The 17,904-nt window shown below is 32.4% G+C and overlaps 1 protein-coding gene across 1 annotated transcript in view; it reads left to right on the top strand.

Annotated features, from left to right (window-relative positions):
- Window positions 1–15,905, top strand: part of LOC111632803 (low-density lipoprotein receptor-related protein 1-like) — a gene marked incomplete at its 3' end in the record, with an annotated part of 123,322 nt that extends 107,417 nt beyond the window's left edge. The window contains exons 7-9 of the mRNA XM_023377330.1: window positions 4,543–4,711; window positions 10,716–10,757; window positions 15,771–15,905. Coding sequence (XP_023233098.1) covers window positions 4,543–4,711; window positions 10,716–10,757; window positions 15,771–15,905 — 346 coding nt within the window. The remainder of the gene's footprint in view (window positions 1–4,542; window positions 4,712–10,715; window positions 10,758–15,770) is intronic.
- Between the last annotated feature and the right edge of the window lie 1,999 nt (window positions 15,906–17,904).

Genomic DNA, 17,904 nt, shown 5'->3' with positions numbered 1-17,904 from the left:
AACAGGAAAAGTAACTTTCGTTATCATGGAATTATAACAAAACCTGCCAATTCAATATAAATGGAAAAAAAATATTATATGGAATTGAACGAAAATGAAAATTTGCTTGATAATTCAACTACGTTTGTTGGAGAACAATAAAAACACTACACTCAACAAGCCACCAATAAAACTCAACTGCCTAACCTATAACCAAAGTCTCCTTTTAATTTGTTTTAAAAAAAAATCGCTTGACAAACTTGCCCCGCATGCCGAAGTTGCCCCGGTCTCCCCTAAATGTTTGTTCTTCTGACCTTGACCTGCTGTGATGAAAAACTGTCACTTCGACCCACATTTGCCCCCTCTTCATTCCTAACAGTGGAATCTTCGTCAGTCCATTCCAAAACTGTCTTTTTGAATTGTGATTTTTCCATTTCATCATGGTGAAGTGCAGCAATCTCATCTGCAGCATCTATTGTCAACTTTGGCATAACAATCTGATTTATCTTTACATAGTTCTCGACATATCCGAGAAAGTCGAACATATTTGTTTTGATTTTCTGGAGATTTTTTCTATCTCTTATCAGAAAATTGAATCTCATTGTGCTTTACAATGTCTGCGCTGTCAACCGTAAACTCAGCCCTTGTGTATAACTCGGGAAATAGAATACTCACGTTTCTGTTTAGATCACACACTTTCACTCCTTTCATGACATAACAACTAACATCGACTATTATTCTTCTTCATGGTGGAAATATAAAGGCTTTTTTCGGTCATTACTCACTTCCATTTTTTCATAATTTCCTCTGAACAAAAATAATAAAGAACTTCCCATATCCAGAAACGGATAAGTGGCCACTCTTTACCCTTTCTGGCTCCGACCAAAACAGATATTTTGTCAGTGGCGTTTTTCCTTTATTCAACTCAATTTAATCTACACTGTTAACAAATCCAATTAAACTTTATTAACACTTGATTCTTTGTTAATTGTTTCCTTGCCCTTTTGATTCGTGACTAGATGGAGAATAATCGCTTGTTTTTGTGACACTTATCAAATCTTATTCCACTTTTGCGATGTTTTGCTGAGTGATTAGCTTTCAAACATAAGAAACAAAGCTTACTTCTCTTTCTCACGTTTTTTTTTCATGAACTCATAACATTACCTAATGTCGTTCTCCTTTTCGCAGAACGTACAGCCATCTTTCGTCACTTCTCAAAACGAAATATTGGCGATAAAGGCACGAATCTTTTCGATTCTTGCTATTCGTCGACTTGTTTTGATCTTGGTAAAGGATGTAATCATAAAGTGAATGCTGAAGCTATCCAGAGCAACAACTCTGTACTAAAAATGATCTAAATGACGGAAGCGAGCTTTTTCGTGTTTATCTTACTAAATTCATACAGAATCTTTTCCAATCTTTCTTCAAGTCAAATGGCAACATTTCCAAAATGGCTCGAATATTTTTAGGATACTAAATATCACTGAGTTCGTCAATTCTTTTCATATTATTCTTGGTTTTCATCGGCAAAACAAAACAACAATAAAGTGCTAACTGGCATACTAATAATCTTGGCGATAGAGAGTATGCCAGTTAGTAAACTTTGTGAAAACTTCGGCCAATTTCAATCCATTTCCTAAATCTGTTTAACGTTTTGCCTCAGTATAGACTACTTTTGCATACAACGTCTGATAGTATCTTATCAATCTCTTCTCATCTCCCAAAGTACACTGCTTTAGGTAATAAAACCTTTGATTACTGTCTTTCGATTTTCGATAATATTCATAAATATAACAAATCCATAGGATATCCTCTGAAAGGCTACATATTCTGGCGTAGCTACAATGACTCGAGACGTTAAATCAGCTACCGTCTGAATCATTGATGGTTGCTTTTCCATAAGAGTAGGGGAGACCGGGGCAAGATCGGCATGTTAAGCTTTACTTAAATTTTGTGTAATAAATACTGCTGTAAACTGAAAAAAAAGCTTTGCATATTGTCTATTGGAATGTTACCTTACTATAGAACTGGTTAAAATCAGTTTGGAAATAAAAATAATTAAAATAATTACAACTTTACAAGAAGAGAGAAATTGACGAAGTTGCCCCGGGTATAGGGGCAAGATCGGCAACTTCTCTCTTTTTGTAAAGTTGTAATTATTTTAATTATTTTTATTAAAGTTGCCCCTGGTATAGGGGCAACAGTAATGGGGCAAGATAGGCACGTATATAAAATTATGTTATTAACAATGTATAAGTTGGAATTCACTATTAAAACAAAGAAATACAAATCCAACACCCATTTAATATTATTACAACGAAATGCAAGTTCAAAGACATATATACATGAATAACAAATGCAAACATGTTTTCATTTATCATCTGTTTGATTTTTATCCTTTGCTTCTAATGTGGCTTTATGTTGCCGATCTTACCCCGCTAGTCATGATTTCGAAACATTAAGTACAACCCTGAGAACAGAATGCCAAGCCACGATCTGGCCACGTGAATAAGTTGAAGTTACATCCTTCTAACAGGAAAAGTAACTTTCGTTATCATGGAATTATAACAAAACCTGCCAATTCAATATAAATGGAAAAAAAATATTATATGGAATTGAACGAAAATGAAAATTTGCTTGATAATTCAACTACGCTTGTTGGAGAACAATAAAAACACTACACTCAACAAGCCACCAATAAAACTCAACTGCCTAACCTATAACCAAAGTCTCCTTTTAATTTGTTTTTAAAAAAAATCGCTTGACAAACTTGCCCCGCATGCCGAAGTTGCCCCGGTCTCCCCTAAATGTTTGTTCTTCTGACCTTGACCTGCTGTGATGAAAAACTGTCACTTCGACCCACATTTGCCCCCTCTTCATTCCTAACAGTGGAATCTTCGTCAGTCCATTCCAAAACTGTCTTTTTGAATTGTGATTTTTCCATTTCATCATGGTGAAGTGCAGCCATCTCATCTGCAGCATCTATTGTCAACTTTGGCATAACAATCTGATTTATCTTTACATAGTTCTCGACATATCCGAGAAAGTCGAACATATTTGTTTTGATTTTCTGGAGATTTTTTCTATCTCTTATCAGAAAATTGAATCTCATTGTAAGAGCCGTATCAGTAAAAAAATGACCACGATGATTGTTCAAGAGCCTTTGTAGCCCTTCTGCATGGTGTTCTTTGTCAGTTTCTCTCCTATTGTTAACTAATTCGCTTGTCGTTTTTCTTCGTAACAGATAGTTGTAAAATGTTAATGTAGTCGCCAGAAATAATTATTATTTGTAGATTACACTATACTGAATATTCTTGCTTTGGACAATAAAAAATGTACTCAACAATAAGGATTTATTCTCAAGTTTAACTTTATTTCTTCAAATTTTCGAAATTCAGTCGACACGGTCGAAACGATTTTATAAATAAACCAATAAAAAACATAACACAAATTATCAATTAAGTAACATAAATTGCTTAAAAAATGATATAAATTACACTACTTACGTGACTTTATCCTTTGTACAGTTTCTGATTTCAATTTCACCCGAAATGCGATTCTCTCTCTCATCTGCCATATACTCATTTTCTCGCTGTTTTCCTTACGATTCTCTCTTTTGCTTCAAAAACTCAACCGATCAAAAATTAACCCAGATTAGGTACCATAAAACCATTTTTAAAATGGGGTCATTTTAATCTCAAACGAAAAACATACTCTATGACCAGAATAACAACACTTTATCATCAATAAAATTTTTTCCATGGAATAATATGGTATGACAATGTAATATAAAATTCAAATAATATTGCACAAGTCTTCATGTTCTGTAGGCAAAATGTTACTTGTTGGCATTGGTTTCACCACCGTTTGGTATGCTATTCGCACACAAACTTGTTGTACTCGTTACAGACAAATTTGGTTTTCTTATCACTTCACCTGGGACAAATATGGCATCTCTTGCGTTGACATGCATGAAGTTGTGTGGTGCTTGCGACTGGTGTGGGTGTCTCTGCTACAATGCCACAACTGCGAATAACCAGTTGACATCTTTCGGCATCTGCTGCACTTCCAATCGTTGACATGCATGTGGAGTGATCCAAGCAAGGACTATTTTCTTTAAGAACTTTGGTCGTTTGTTTCTTTTTATGTTTTCCAAAATTGGGCACATTTCTACTATAGACATCACTTAGCTCACCTAAACACTGCACATTTTCGTGAGAAAGTCCCCTTCGTGTTGCCATATTGTTATGCCACGCACGTCACACAACCTTGAAATATGAAAATACATTTAACACAAATCTGTTCTGACCAACAGCTGCAATGCGGCGCTATCAAATGTTATTAGGATATTTTAATTTATAAAGTTTTTACTGTGTGGTTAGATGCTCTTTAAAATGATGCTATTGAACTACAATATTTTTCAAATTATTTTATATTTGTATGATATATATTTCAAAATGCTTTATTTCAGTTAATTTTTAACAAAATAATTTTTACTGAATAATAAATTTTGAAAAATGTGTCACATTGCTTAAATACACAAAATTTTATTTTTCATATTAGGGAGAGGAAAGAAAATTAAATAAAGAAACATGCGTTTGTACCTGTATATGTGAAAAACATAATATTAAATGTATCGGAATGAAGAACAGTACAAAATGTGTTCAAAAATATAAAATTTGCGATAATGAAACAGATTGTGCAGATGGAAGTGATGAAAGTTGTTGTCCAGGTATTTATTTTCTTATTATTAACAATTTACTGTTAGTAAACAACGTGGTGATTCACTTGGGACTGCACAACTCTCACGTGAAATATCTCTACATAAATTAAAAACATGTTGATGAAATGCAAATGGAATGATTCTTAATTTCCTACTTAGTCCGGAAATCAAAGTATGTTTTCATACACTATTTTTCACTGTAAAATTAAAGTTCTTCGACGAAATGTATCTTCGGTCCTGAGTTAATCACACTGCATAATATTCCTAATAGTTAATTCAATTAATAATTATTTTATGTAATATATTTTGCCTAGAAATTTTTACTAAATAATTTTGAGATGCCTTACTAATATAAAAATAGAAAATATAATGAAAATCATTAATACAAGAAAAAATATTCTCGGTATAATACGGCCACAGACGAAAATGTTGATATTAGTGGACTTTCTAAAAGTTTCTAAAGTGTCTAAACAGATCTGTTTATTTATTTTTATTATACTTTTATGCCCTGTTGTTATTTTTGTTTATTTCTGGAGTTCTATAGGTTTGTTGTTGCTTTTGTTATTAATATTATTATACATTATATATATTTACTTTTAAGGTTTTTTTCATATTTAACCGGACACGCATCAACAGCAATTTAATAAAGTAAACAATGCAATGTTTAAGTTCAATATTAACCAAACTGTATTTACTAAGATTTGAAATATTTACATTAAATACTGAAAATACGCACGGGACTGTTTTTTATATACAGTAATATCCCGATCTTACGCGATAGGTGGGACCGATCAATAACCGCGTAATTTGGATTCGCGTAAGTCGGAGTATAATTTCGCAATTAGTGTAAAATCCAAGTCGGTTGTATGTAAAAGAATAAATGTTTTCGTTAATCTTATCTTGTCTTTTGATTCATTCACGGTTACAAAAAATCACTACATAGACCAGTGTTTCTCAATGGGGCAATATCGCCCCCATGTGGGCGTTTTTCTATGTTGAGCGGGCCATTTGTAACAATTTATATGTTGGGGCGAAAAAAAATTTTGTGGACGATATAGTAAAACATTATATTAAGAATAATTAGATATCGTACAATAATTAAACAAATAACATTATACTAGTTACTAGTCTATTCAATACAGAATGAATTTGGCGTTTGTCTTGGCCCTCGGCATTGGAATTTTGAAGTGAAGGGGACGATACAACGTAACGGTTTATTGAAGGACGCGATACTACGTTTAAGGGGCGACGATTCGTTAGAGGTTGAGAAACACTGATATAGAGTCTCTCAAGTCTCTGTAAATTTAACAAACACAGAAATAAATAACACAAAATAAATTGTAACTATGTGTCGATTCCGCGCGAGACGTCCGAACATGTAAGCTGAACAATAGTGTGGGAGGAGTGAGTTATCAAGAGTTGCGTGGCGCTTAAACAAAAGACGAATCGACGAGATTTGAAAATCGCGTAACTCTGGGTTTGCGTAAGTCGGGGTAGCGTATGTCCAGGTATCACTGTATATCAAAAACAGATATCTGTAAAAATACCTTGTTTTTTAATTTATCCAGACTGTCATTGGTTTTCCACGAAATAAACTAAAACAGCATGATATTGGAGAAAAAGAAAAATTTCATCTTTTTTGAACAATAGATCACATAAATTAGTAGTAAAATCAATACGATAAATTGCTGAACTCGTTACCAGATTACAATCAATTATAAGTGATTACAGTCAGACATCGGTTTTCGAACTTAATTCCTTTCTAAAAATTGTTCGATAACCGGTTTGTTGTAAAACCAAAACATATTTTATCACAAGAAACAATATAAAATGAATTAATCCATTCACGACCTCGTGTATAAGAATGCGTTCGCATGTAATGTAACATTTTATTATATTATCTATATTTTTTTAATATATATTAAAAGCAAAATGTTTTGTAATTGTCAACATAAACTGAAACTAACACTTTACAAAAAAGTCCTATAAATACAGTCTCACTTCTGACTGCCTGGACGAAATACAGTAAAGCGTCGATTATCCGAATTAATTGGGGACTGGGGTTGTTCGGAACATCGCTATTTCGGATAACCGATTGTGTACGAACAAATATATTAACCGATTTCATGTTGAAATTTTTCTCCATTGCATGTCGTTTCGCGTTGAATTTTCGTCGATGTTAAGCCTAACGTAAACTTTTTAAAATAATAATCGTGACTATAGTATCGTTAAAAATTATTTCTTTATTTTGTACAAACAAAATAAATATATTGAAAAATATAAAAAACATATGTATTACCTAAGATTTTATTAAACATTTTTTCTAAATTATTGTTTTCTTTAGTCTCCGGCCCCAATTNTAGCTACCTCATCAATTCCGGCTGATATTGATCAGCTTGTATCGAAAAAACAGTGCCAAATTTCTCATTAAAAATTTCAAGTAAATTCGTTTTTCTGTTCTTTTCTTGTTTGTTTTTATTTTGCATTAAAATTTGTATATGAAATCTTTACTTTTTTTTAAATTTTATATTTTTTTATTTTAATGTTTATTATAAATAAAGTTTTGTAAATTATTAATAAGTGTTACTTTATGCGCGGCCCGCCAGAAAATTTTAAAATTTAAATTGGCCCGTTGATTAAAAAGGTTGCTCACCCCTGGTATAGACGATTTATGCAGAGCACTCTATATACAGAGCACTCCATAGTACAGAGTCTATACTATAGACTCTATAGTAAAGACTCTGTACTAAAATACAGAAAAAATGTTACTTGACTAACAACTAATGCTCAACACTAAGAAGAAATGCTTAATTGAGCACACAAATACGAGCTGCAAAAATAAATGTAATGAAATACTGTTAAGAGACGAGTAGTGAAATCTGGATGGCTCGGATGATTGCTTATTTCCTAATGATGTAAGGAAGCAAAAATAAATATTTGTAGTGTGAATGATCAGTAATGGTATGGGGTGCTTTTGGCTTTAATTATCTGTCAAAAATAGCGTTTATAACGCAGAAAATGGATTTAGAGGAGTATCAAAACAGGCTCCTTGATCACTTTTTGAAAGCTGGACAAATTATTGTAATTGGAGGGTGAGCACCTTTTTTGTGCCTCGTCAGGATTGATACCACTGTGTCTCGATTGCCACTGAAACCGCAGCGGTTCGACTTAAAAAAAAATCTCGCGAACGGATTCGAGATGGAGTGAGAGACAGCGCACTGGAAGTGATTCACGCGAAGACCAGATCAACAAAACAACTTTTATTTGTAACGATATAAAACATTATTTTACAATTATTCTTACGAGCGTATTTCGATTGGGAATAAATTAAGTAAACTAGGATGAACTTAATCTACTTTCGCAGTATTCAGAGAGAGAGGGTTTACAGTGGTTCGCGAGATAATAAATACATGAATTACAGGGTGATGATAAATTTGATGCATTTCTTGTCGATGTGTTGACGGTTCAGTCCGTTATCGAAGGTTTTACGGAATGGTCCGGAATGGGAGAGTTTGGAGCATGCTAGTTGAGAAAAGTTCGCCTCGCCAGCACCGTTAGTCCCTGATGAAATCAGATCCCGGAAATTTTTGCACAGGCACAGAAAATAAGTTTGCCATTAATTCGTGAGGAACAGGCAACGACTGACTATATCGGCCGTCGATTTCGAACCGTCCGTTATCGCTCGACCTAAAGGTCAAAAGATCGCGGGAGTGTGTCATTTTCATCGTCAGGAACGTGTAAGTGGAGATTTTCTCAGGTAGCTAAGGACAACAATTGGTGAGCACGTATGACGTTGTTGTCATTTAAAATTGGGTCGTTAAAGTTGAATTAAAGTGAGTTAAGGTTGGATTCTCACATGACAGCCCAAGTTGGACTTTTCAGCAGAACAATGCACCCATACATAACTCGAAGAGTTCAGAATCATAGCTGAAAAACAATAATATATAAGTTGTGGACTGGCCTGCCGTAGATCCAGACTTATAGCTTATGGAAAATGTTTCGGGAATGCTTGCAAGAGCAGTTTACGAAAATGAGAGATAGTTTCAATGCAATACTGAGTTCAAAGCTGCAATTGCCGATGCTTGGGACAAATTAAAGCCTCAATATCTTTAACTTTAAACAGAACAATGCCAGGTAAAATATTTGTCGTTATTTATCAACAAGGTAGAAATATTGGATGGTGTCTTTGTATGCAATGCTGAGATACAGTGTGCTGTTCAGATAAATTTAAAACAGTTTATTTTAATATATTTTTGGTACAGGTATCACGACAAGAGTACATTATGTTCATTGCACTATTAATTGCATTATATCAAACGTTAGATAATATCAATTGTTATTGACAAGACTATGGTCTTGTTTATAAAATCGTACTCCTGTTTATATTACCGCTTAGAGGTGAGAAGGAGTACATGTCAGGAGTTGGTATTTGGCAGAGAGTATTAGGTGCCAAAACCATTTGCGCATAAAAATTTAACACTTGTAGGTAGTCAAGGGACCGAGAACCAAGTCAAAATTAAATACAAAATGGAGACCCTCTTCTAGAAACAAGCAAAACAGGCACCTCACTTCACCAAAGTCAAGTAAGGAGAGTACCAACCACAGTCATTCTTGGAAGTGAACTCTGCTTTTAGGACTGAACACATAATATTTTCTTTGTTAAATAATATTTGTAATCTAATTTTGTAAATTTGGAAGTGCTTTAAATATGACGTTAAAACAGGGTTTTATGTCGTTACATGTGGGTTTTTAACATTATCTTGTATAGTAAAATCGTGGGACTGATGAAAATTTGACTTGTAGGGCAGAGGGCGCCACCGCATGGCCTTTTCCCTCTGACCTCACTTTGCTCCCAAACTCCAATGAGGAGAGACAGCTTTTTACTTTACGTTAGTTAACCTTTCAAGTCGACAGCCGTTTACTTTACGTTAGTTAACCTTTCAAGTCGGTCTTGGATTTGTATTATATCTCGACACTATTGAAAATATCGTGTAGCCAATACAAATAAAGTATATTATTTGCGTGGGTGATTTCTCAGTTAATTTTTACTGGCAGAACAAAAGACGTGGACATCACAGACAAGGTAGGGCGTTCCAAGTACAAATTTTAGCCACGCTGCTATTAGGTTTGTCGTTACATCCGATGGCGTTATAATCGGGTTAAACTGTATATTGTTTGTTCAAAATGAAAAAATAATTTCGGACAATACAATAGCCACGATTATTTCTTTCAAAACTGGAAATTTTCGTTAGGCATCGACAAAAATTCAACCCGGGCCGACATGCAACGGAAAAAATTTCGACATGGATAGGATAATTTTACCGAAAATGCATCGTGGTCGACTTCGTGGATGCGGCCGGCGAAGTTTCGACGATCGCGCTGAAAACTAGCGACACCAAAAAAAATTGGAGAATGAGAACGAGACCCGTTTGAGCGTCAAAGTGATTCCGCTTAGTAGTGAATCTCCGAGACATACTCTTGTCCGAAATACGGCTTTGCTGTTTTACTTGTGTATATATTGGACTTAATCAATGCATTGCTTTAATTTTAAGTTTATGTTGATGAGTGTCTGAATAAATATGAAGCAGAACTTACACAGAATCTATATTTATTTATTTATTTAATTCTGCAACTTAACATGATGCAGATTTGTCTTCCATATGGCTCTTATGCCAAATAACCTCAACTAACAATCCAACCAACTGTAGTAGAAAAGGGAAATAGCATTGACATTCGACTTTTAAATGAACAGAGAGTTTTTGTTTAACACATTGATGGAACAGTCAATGGATTATTGAGATTTTTAGTGGGAGTGGGGTTACATCTGTTCAATCTCTACCAGAAAAATAATTAGATGTAACTATTTATGAAAGTAGACATTGACTTTACATTAAGAATGTAAAATTCAATATATAAAATTAAGTGTATGTACATATAATTTTATGTACTTACATATACTATATGTTATAACTTGAATGTTAACGATAGTTTCAATTTACAAATTTAATTTCAGTGAATCTTGGTAATGAAACTACCTGTGAATTAAATAGCAGTCGTAAGTGTTAAATTTTTTTAATATTATTTTTATAATCTGTATTTATATATTATGCGAGCATTTGATTAAATTAAAGTAAATTAATTAATTATAAAATATATTTACTATACCATATGAAATATTTGCATGAGAAATATTGCATTTTAAATGCATTGTACTGTTTTAAAAGTACAGTGCAATACAGAATTATACGCTAGTGTCATTTTTCTTAAATCTTTTCAATTATTTAGAGTAGATAGACAGAATTCTACATAATTATTTAACATTGTTTTTTAATGACTTAAATCAAATACCGTCCTAATCGATTAATTTAGATAATATGCAAAAACAGCCATTTCAAGGTGGGGCAAATTATACGCCATCTTGTATTTATTCACTAAATCTCAAACAAAAAAATATTTATATATTAATCGATTTTCCGTTCAGAAATAATTGCAAATATACCTTCTGACATTAAAAAAATTAAATTTTGCTATCTTTTAACACTGATTTTCTGTCACTCTATTGTGATGGCTAATTTAATCCTTCCAACCATTCAAACTGTCTTCCATTTTCATGCCCCATAAATTTTTCATAGAAGTTACGTCAGGAGAGAATGATGGCTAGTCCATTATATGAATGTTGTATGATGCAAAACACTATTTTTTTCCGAATATCGCTTATAGCAGTACGTAAGGGAGGATTATCATATTGTAATTTCCGTTTTGCTCTTCTGATTTTTTACCGATAGGAAGGATATGTTCTGCTAACACTTTCTAATGTTCTGTTACATTCACCCTCTGATTTGAAAGACACTGTCACATTTTTCATGGTTCCTAAATCAGTACTGTACTGACCCAGGTCTTGGATACAATTTAAACAATCTTGCTTTTCTTTTTTGATGTCGTGTCAATAGTGTTGATACCCATTCAGACTATGCATGTTTAACGTTAGTAGTCATTGTAAACGGTTTCTCTTCACTCCGTTGTGGTCAACTTATTTTCATCTGGATCCATTCGTTTCTTGCTACCTTACAGTGAACTTTCAGAGTTGGAAGTATTTTTTAATATTTTGAATGTGATGAGGAAAGCATTTATTCAGTGGTCCATGGTAAAACAGAATTTGGTTTGAAATGATATTTCTATTTTCACCATATTGTCAAATTGTGTTTTTGTCATGGCTTGAAGGTAAAGATGATTTTTCACTTTATTCTTTATTGTGATTGTTGTATTTTCTACTGACGTTTGTAGAGCACCTAGTAGAAGAAGACATTTTACTAATTGACTTGCAATTTGAGCGTGAGCTATCAATTTGACTTTTTCAGTCAGTTGGCACCTTTCATCAGGGCATAGTTTAAAAAGGGCTCAACGTTTAAACTGCGACTTGCACTTTGCTTTTTAACTAAAAAAATGGAAACAGTATTCCCTTACCTCCAGCATTATCCATTAACATTTTGTTTATTTTTACCAAAGTAATTTACCATAATAAAACTATACATCAGATATTTGTACATATCTGATGTATAGTTTTTCACCATTGAGAAATGACTTTTTTGAGCAACTTATGTTTGGATTAATTGATTGAGATAATATGGAATGTGTCGTTAGAAGATGATGATAGAAAGATACATAACGTTTTGTCCATTTACTCTAAATAAATCAAAAAATTAAAAAAAATTACATTAGTATATAATTCTGCTCTGCACTGTGTTCTAAATTGCAGTTACTAGGCTTTGCTAACTGTACATTTTTCTTGTCTCATTTATTATTGTGGTGCAAAATTTTACCACTGTCCAAGCCATGCCCTTAATAAAATTCTTAGCTTCTATTTGTTTATCAGTACTGTATTTATTTATTTCTATTGTCAGGTATTAATAGAGCTTTGGTTTTAAAACTATCAACATTTGGTTTTTGGTAATTTCTTTGTGTAATAATTTAAACTATTGTTGATCTTATTTTAAGCAACCGATTTTCATTTGAATGATGTGCACGCATGTTCATTTTCTGTAAGAAGGAGCAAAATGTTTATTTCACAATTGGAGGTAATGGTGCCTCTTGTTTATATCACAGCATAGTTTTTGTAACGACTAATTTTATTAGCTTTTTTTATAATAACCGACCTTTCGAATAACCGACCTTCGGATAAACGACGCTCTACTGTATTTTATATTTACAATAGAGGGCCATTTACTGTACAATAGAGGGACCATTACTGTAACTACCACCAGAGGGCCTCCTGAAACAGTTAAAAAAATGGATAAGTACAATGTGGTGAGAAGAATTCTTCGTGCTTTTAATGTAAAGGTGTCAGAACCTATAACAGAAGGCTGGCACTTGATTGTTTTTAACATTGTGAACTTTTTTACTTATTGTTTACCTTTGTTTTAAGAAGTATATTCTTAAAAAAACCATGTTAACTGTTACTTCTGGGGTTGTATGAAAAGGATTAAGATAGACTCGAAAATTTGAAATTTTTGTAAATAGTCTAAACTTCAATTATGAAGAAACTTACAAATTTTTATATGTTTAACAAGCATATGATTTGGTGGATAATTTTTACTTTTTCATTTATTTTTGTAAATATTGATGAAACAAGTATAAATATAAATATACCATACTTACTCGCATATAAAATGAGATTTTTATTAATATTTAACGGTTTAAAATTTGTAGGTCGTCTTACACGTACGAGGGAAAGATTTTTTGCGTATTTGCAAATAATTTTTGTGAACCGTGTAATCGCTTTTTTACCAAATGATTGCCCTCTTGCATATAAAAACATAAGTATTTTATCTGCGTCGTTTGAATTGTTCTTGTGTATCGTCAGGAGTAAAGATGAACAGCGATAGGATAAGCAAAGCTTTTGCATTGAATTCCAGATTGAAATTCGATAATCACACGGGAGCTCGATATAATTTTAATTTATTCCCCCGTGAAAACAAATGATTATTTGGAAATAAGAGTTCAGAGAAACTCATAAGAGTAATCGACAGAGACGGGATTTGACTGTTAAGAATTGGCTAAGGTAAGATTCCCGATTGTAAATGTTATCGATTTTACAAGATTTTTTCCTTAAAGTTTAACACTGCAGTAATTTTTGCAGGACAATGCGCGCATTTACGTTCATTTGATATTTTACTTGTGATTAAACGAAATAAAATTAGAATTGTATTAATAATTGTAATTTTTATTATTTTGATCTTTAAAGTTACACCTCGTCCTATATGAGAGGTCGTTTGATATGCTAATAACTACGGTAGTTAAAATTTATGATATGCGAATTCTAAGATATGAACAATGACTTACGAGTTATTTTCAACTTAGGAAAGGAAAATCAAAGGAAAGTTTTATAATAAAGTACTGTAGTATCGTTAAATATATTATCTCAAAAGCACATGAAAGAAAATAACTTTTTCGTAAAACAAACTTTGTCGAAGAAAATTTATACTTTTTAATTTAGCTTATATGTAATGTAATTTACTTTTAACTTTACTTTACGGTTGCCTTTGTTTTTACGTAGCTTATCTTTGTTAATTTTGGGAGTTAATACAGTAGAACCTCGAAAACTCGGCTCTCGATAACCCGGCACTCCGGATAACTCGGCCACACCCTGGCAGGGCAAAAAAATCCTTAGTTAATTAATTTTCATTATAGACAGCTTTATAAAAGTATAAAAGCTCTCGTAAAGTATTTTTCTGAGGTCTGTCTTATCAGGTAAATTACTGTACACAGTGTATTCATTAATTTTCATTTTCATGTAGTAAAGGCTCTATGCCTTCATAAAGGACGTACTTTTCCTTTCTTTAAGGGTATTTGGGCAGTTTAATCTCTGTTATATTCTCAAGTAAACAATACATACAAGTACAGTACAGTATTTTCTGAGGAAACACTCGTACTTATTTTTTTAAGTAATAAGTACAGTATTTTCTGAGGAAACACTCGTACTTATTTTTTTAACCCCATTCCCGATAACCCGGCATTTTCACAAACTCGGCCACCCTTCGGTCCACATTAGGCCGAGTTTTCGAGGTTCTACTGTATCAACTATTTTTAGGGACTTATATATTTATTTGCGTAAATGTCGAACATGTATCCGACAACTTTTTATTTAAACTTTCACTCAATAAAACGACCGTCGTCTATATTATTTTACTTCTTGGTTACTTCTGCCCACGTCATTTTTGAAAACATAATAAATAATTAATCAATGTACAAGACGGGCAGAGCCAGAATGGGGCAAGATGAGGCGCTTGCCTCACCATGGCTCATTTAGTCAAACGAAAAGTTATAGGCCAATAGGTTGTAATAGGTGTAATATTTAAGCACGTCACTCACACTGAGTGAAGTTCTTAAATAGGGAACAGAAAGTACTAGAACTTCCCGCTAAATCTAAATTCTATAATCTTCGAATGTTACCACAGACCATCCAGACCTTGAACCACCAGTTCCCCACTAGTTGACCAGAGCATGCTCCTGTCAACGATCAATATGATCGCGTCTTCGCGGCACGATTCAAACATGGTTTCTTGTCGCGCAATACTATTATAACCTATTGACCTATTAATTTTCGTTTGACTAAATGAGCCATGGTGAGGCAAGTGCCCAATCCTGACCCACCGTGCCTATGTCATTGTGTAGGAGTTCAATTCCAAGTTTTATACAGTGATAGTTTTATGCATTAATTTACTTTGTCTACTTTCTGTCCACTCTGAATGATGTCTGTGAGTTTCACTCAACCGATTTTTTCATGGACATGGTGGAAAACTTCAAGGATTTTGCAGACAGACTGTTCTCGTTATGTCTGGTCCTGTTGGATTTTATCCTTCACACACAGTCATATTACTATTGTTCTAATCGAACTCATTGGCTTTGCTAAAATGGCTCTCTTCGTGCCATCAGTAATGAAAGTAAAAACGAATGATATCTTAACTAGTTTTTAATTTTAGTGTTATTTGTTATTTCATCACGTACACTACTACAGTATTCCTTTTATAAAAGTAGTCACTTAATAATGAATAATCAAATATTTTTTCAGGATGTGACACTTTCCTTCCATCCTGTAAACTTCGAAGAAATTTCATTATAGGTTTTAATAAAGAAATTCGGTCATGTGAAATATGTCATGGAATTTTAATAAGAGAAAGGGGGAAAGAAAGATTTACAGTGACCTGTAAGTATAAAATATAAAATCTAGTAATAAATTAAAAATTTATTTTACTTACAATGTGTCTATTTGTAGCAAGAGATATATTATTTATATAAATACCAGTATAGTTTAAGTGATTTATTGATTTTTCGAACAGAAGAACAGTTCAGTAAAAATAGTCTTAAGAACATTTCTATGATTTGAGTGTAATGCGTTTATATTTTAAAATATTAAACACAAGATTGTTCTTATAATATTCTGTAAATTAGTTAATATTATTTGTTTTACATATTTTTAAAAAAATTACCTATATTTTATAACAGACATTGTAAAATTTTCGAATGTTACAAAAGATTTTCATATCAGTTATAATTTTTTAAAAAAATAATTCGTGGATTATATCCAAATTTTTCGATGATATCATCTCAAAATTTGCATAAAATCCACAAAGTCATTTTGAATAAAATCCAAAATTCAACTTAACAAAGATACACTATCCAAATTCTAAAAATATAAAAAAATTACTGTACATAATGACGATATATATATAATAAATATGGTCTACACACATATGATATATACAGCATGTCTTTCAGCTAGTTATATTAGTGTATAAATCTATATATAATAAATCTATTCAAAAGTAAAATTGTAAGCAAATGCCACGTTTTTTTAAATAAATTATTATTTTTAATAACTATTGATTAAAAATTTCAACTTCTATTCAAATTTAATCAGAAAACATAATATATGTTGTTAAAAAGTGTACTATTTTTCAGTAAATTTTATAACTTAAAAAGTCTTAATAATAGTAGTAGATAATAATACAGTAGACCCCCCATAACACGGATTCCTATAGTTCGGATTCCTATTTGACGGCGAAAAAATTGCGAAGGTATCCGTACAAACATGGTAAAAAAACTCCTATAATTCGGTAAAACGTCATCAGGCAGCCGAACTACTTTCCGCCGTCCAGCTCCACGCTACGGACAGTTTAAGCGGATAAATTGAGTTTACTATCGTCTGTACAGTATTATATATAAATTATATATAAATTAGGTACTGTATATATAATTATAAATTAACTTACAATAAATTAAGTTAAAATTGTAACAAAAAATATTATAATAATGTTACAATAAATTAACATTATTATAATTATATATATATACTTTCCGCCGTTAAGCAATGGCGACGTCGAACGGTGCACGCTCGGTAAGTAATCCTACAATTTTTTGTTTATAGCTTAGTTTATACGGATTATTCCCCCAAAAAATATGCGTATTTTGGAAATGTTAAGTCGAATTATTCTAGAATCGATTAATTTTATGGAAGAAAACCTTACAAACAGCCGTAGTCCGTAAATTTCGCACGTGTCAGGCTGTGATTGGCAAGGTCTCCTAAAACATCAATTTCATAAAAAAACGGAACGTATCTACCGTGTTATAGGGGGGTCGACTGTATTATTAAATAAAAGCATTGACGATTATAAATAAATAATTCTGCTACAAAGAAGACAAAGACAAACAGTTTACAATTTGCATCGTTTCTTATATAAATGAATTTTTATATTATATGTAACGCATTGCGAACCACAATACAATATATCAATATTATAAAATCGCTGTCATTCTGAAACAGTGATTTTTTCCATAATAAATTTGAGTTGCACTTGCTCTGTTGCATTGGATTATCCTTATGCAAAAATGAATAGAGAATGAATGTAAAACATAAATGATGCTAATAAACTTATTCTCGATTAGTATTATTATTATAGTAGAAATTTTCCTGTCAACCTTAACAGAATATTTTTATAAGAAAGTAAAAATTGAAGAATTCAGAAGAGCTTCAAGTCGAGCTTTATGTTCTGATGTTGTACCTGCAGCACTTGACAAAGCCATTCTCACTCGATGTTGTTCAAGTTCGATTTCACGGTCTTTAGGTCAAGTTGAACCTTACGGTTGTNTTATATATACAGTACCTAATTTATATATAATTAATATATAATTATATGTACAGTACC

This window comes from Centruroides sculpturatus, unplaced genomic scaffold, assembly GCF_000671375.1.
Source record: "Centruroides sculpturatus isolate CEXI.00-Female unplaced genomic scaffold, Cexi_2.0 scaffold777, whole genome shotgun sequence".
Classification (NCBI taxonomy): Eukaryota; Metazoa; Arthropoda; class Arachnida; order Scorpiones; family Buthidae; genus Centruroides; species Centruroides sculpturatus.
This window is presented reverse-complemented; position numbering and strand designations above follow the sequence as displayed.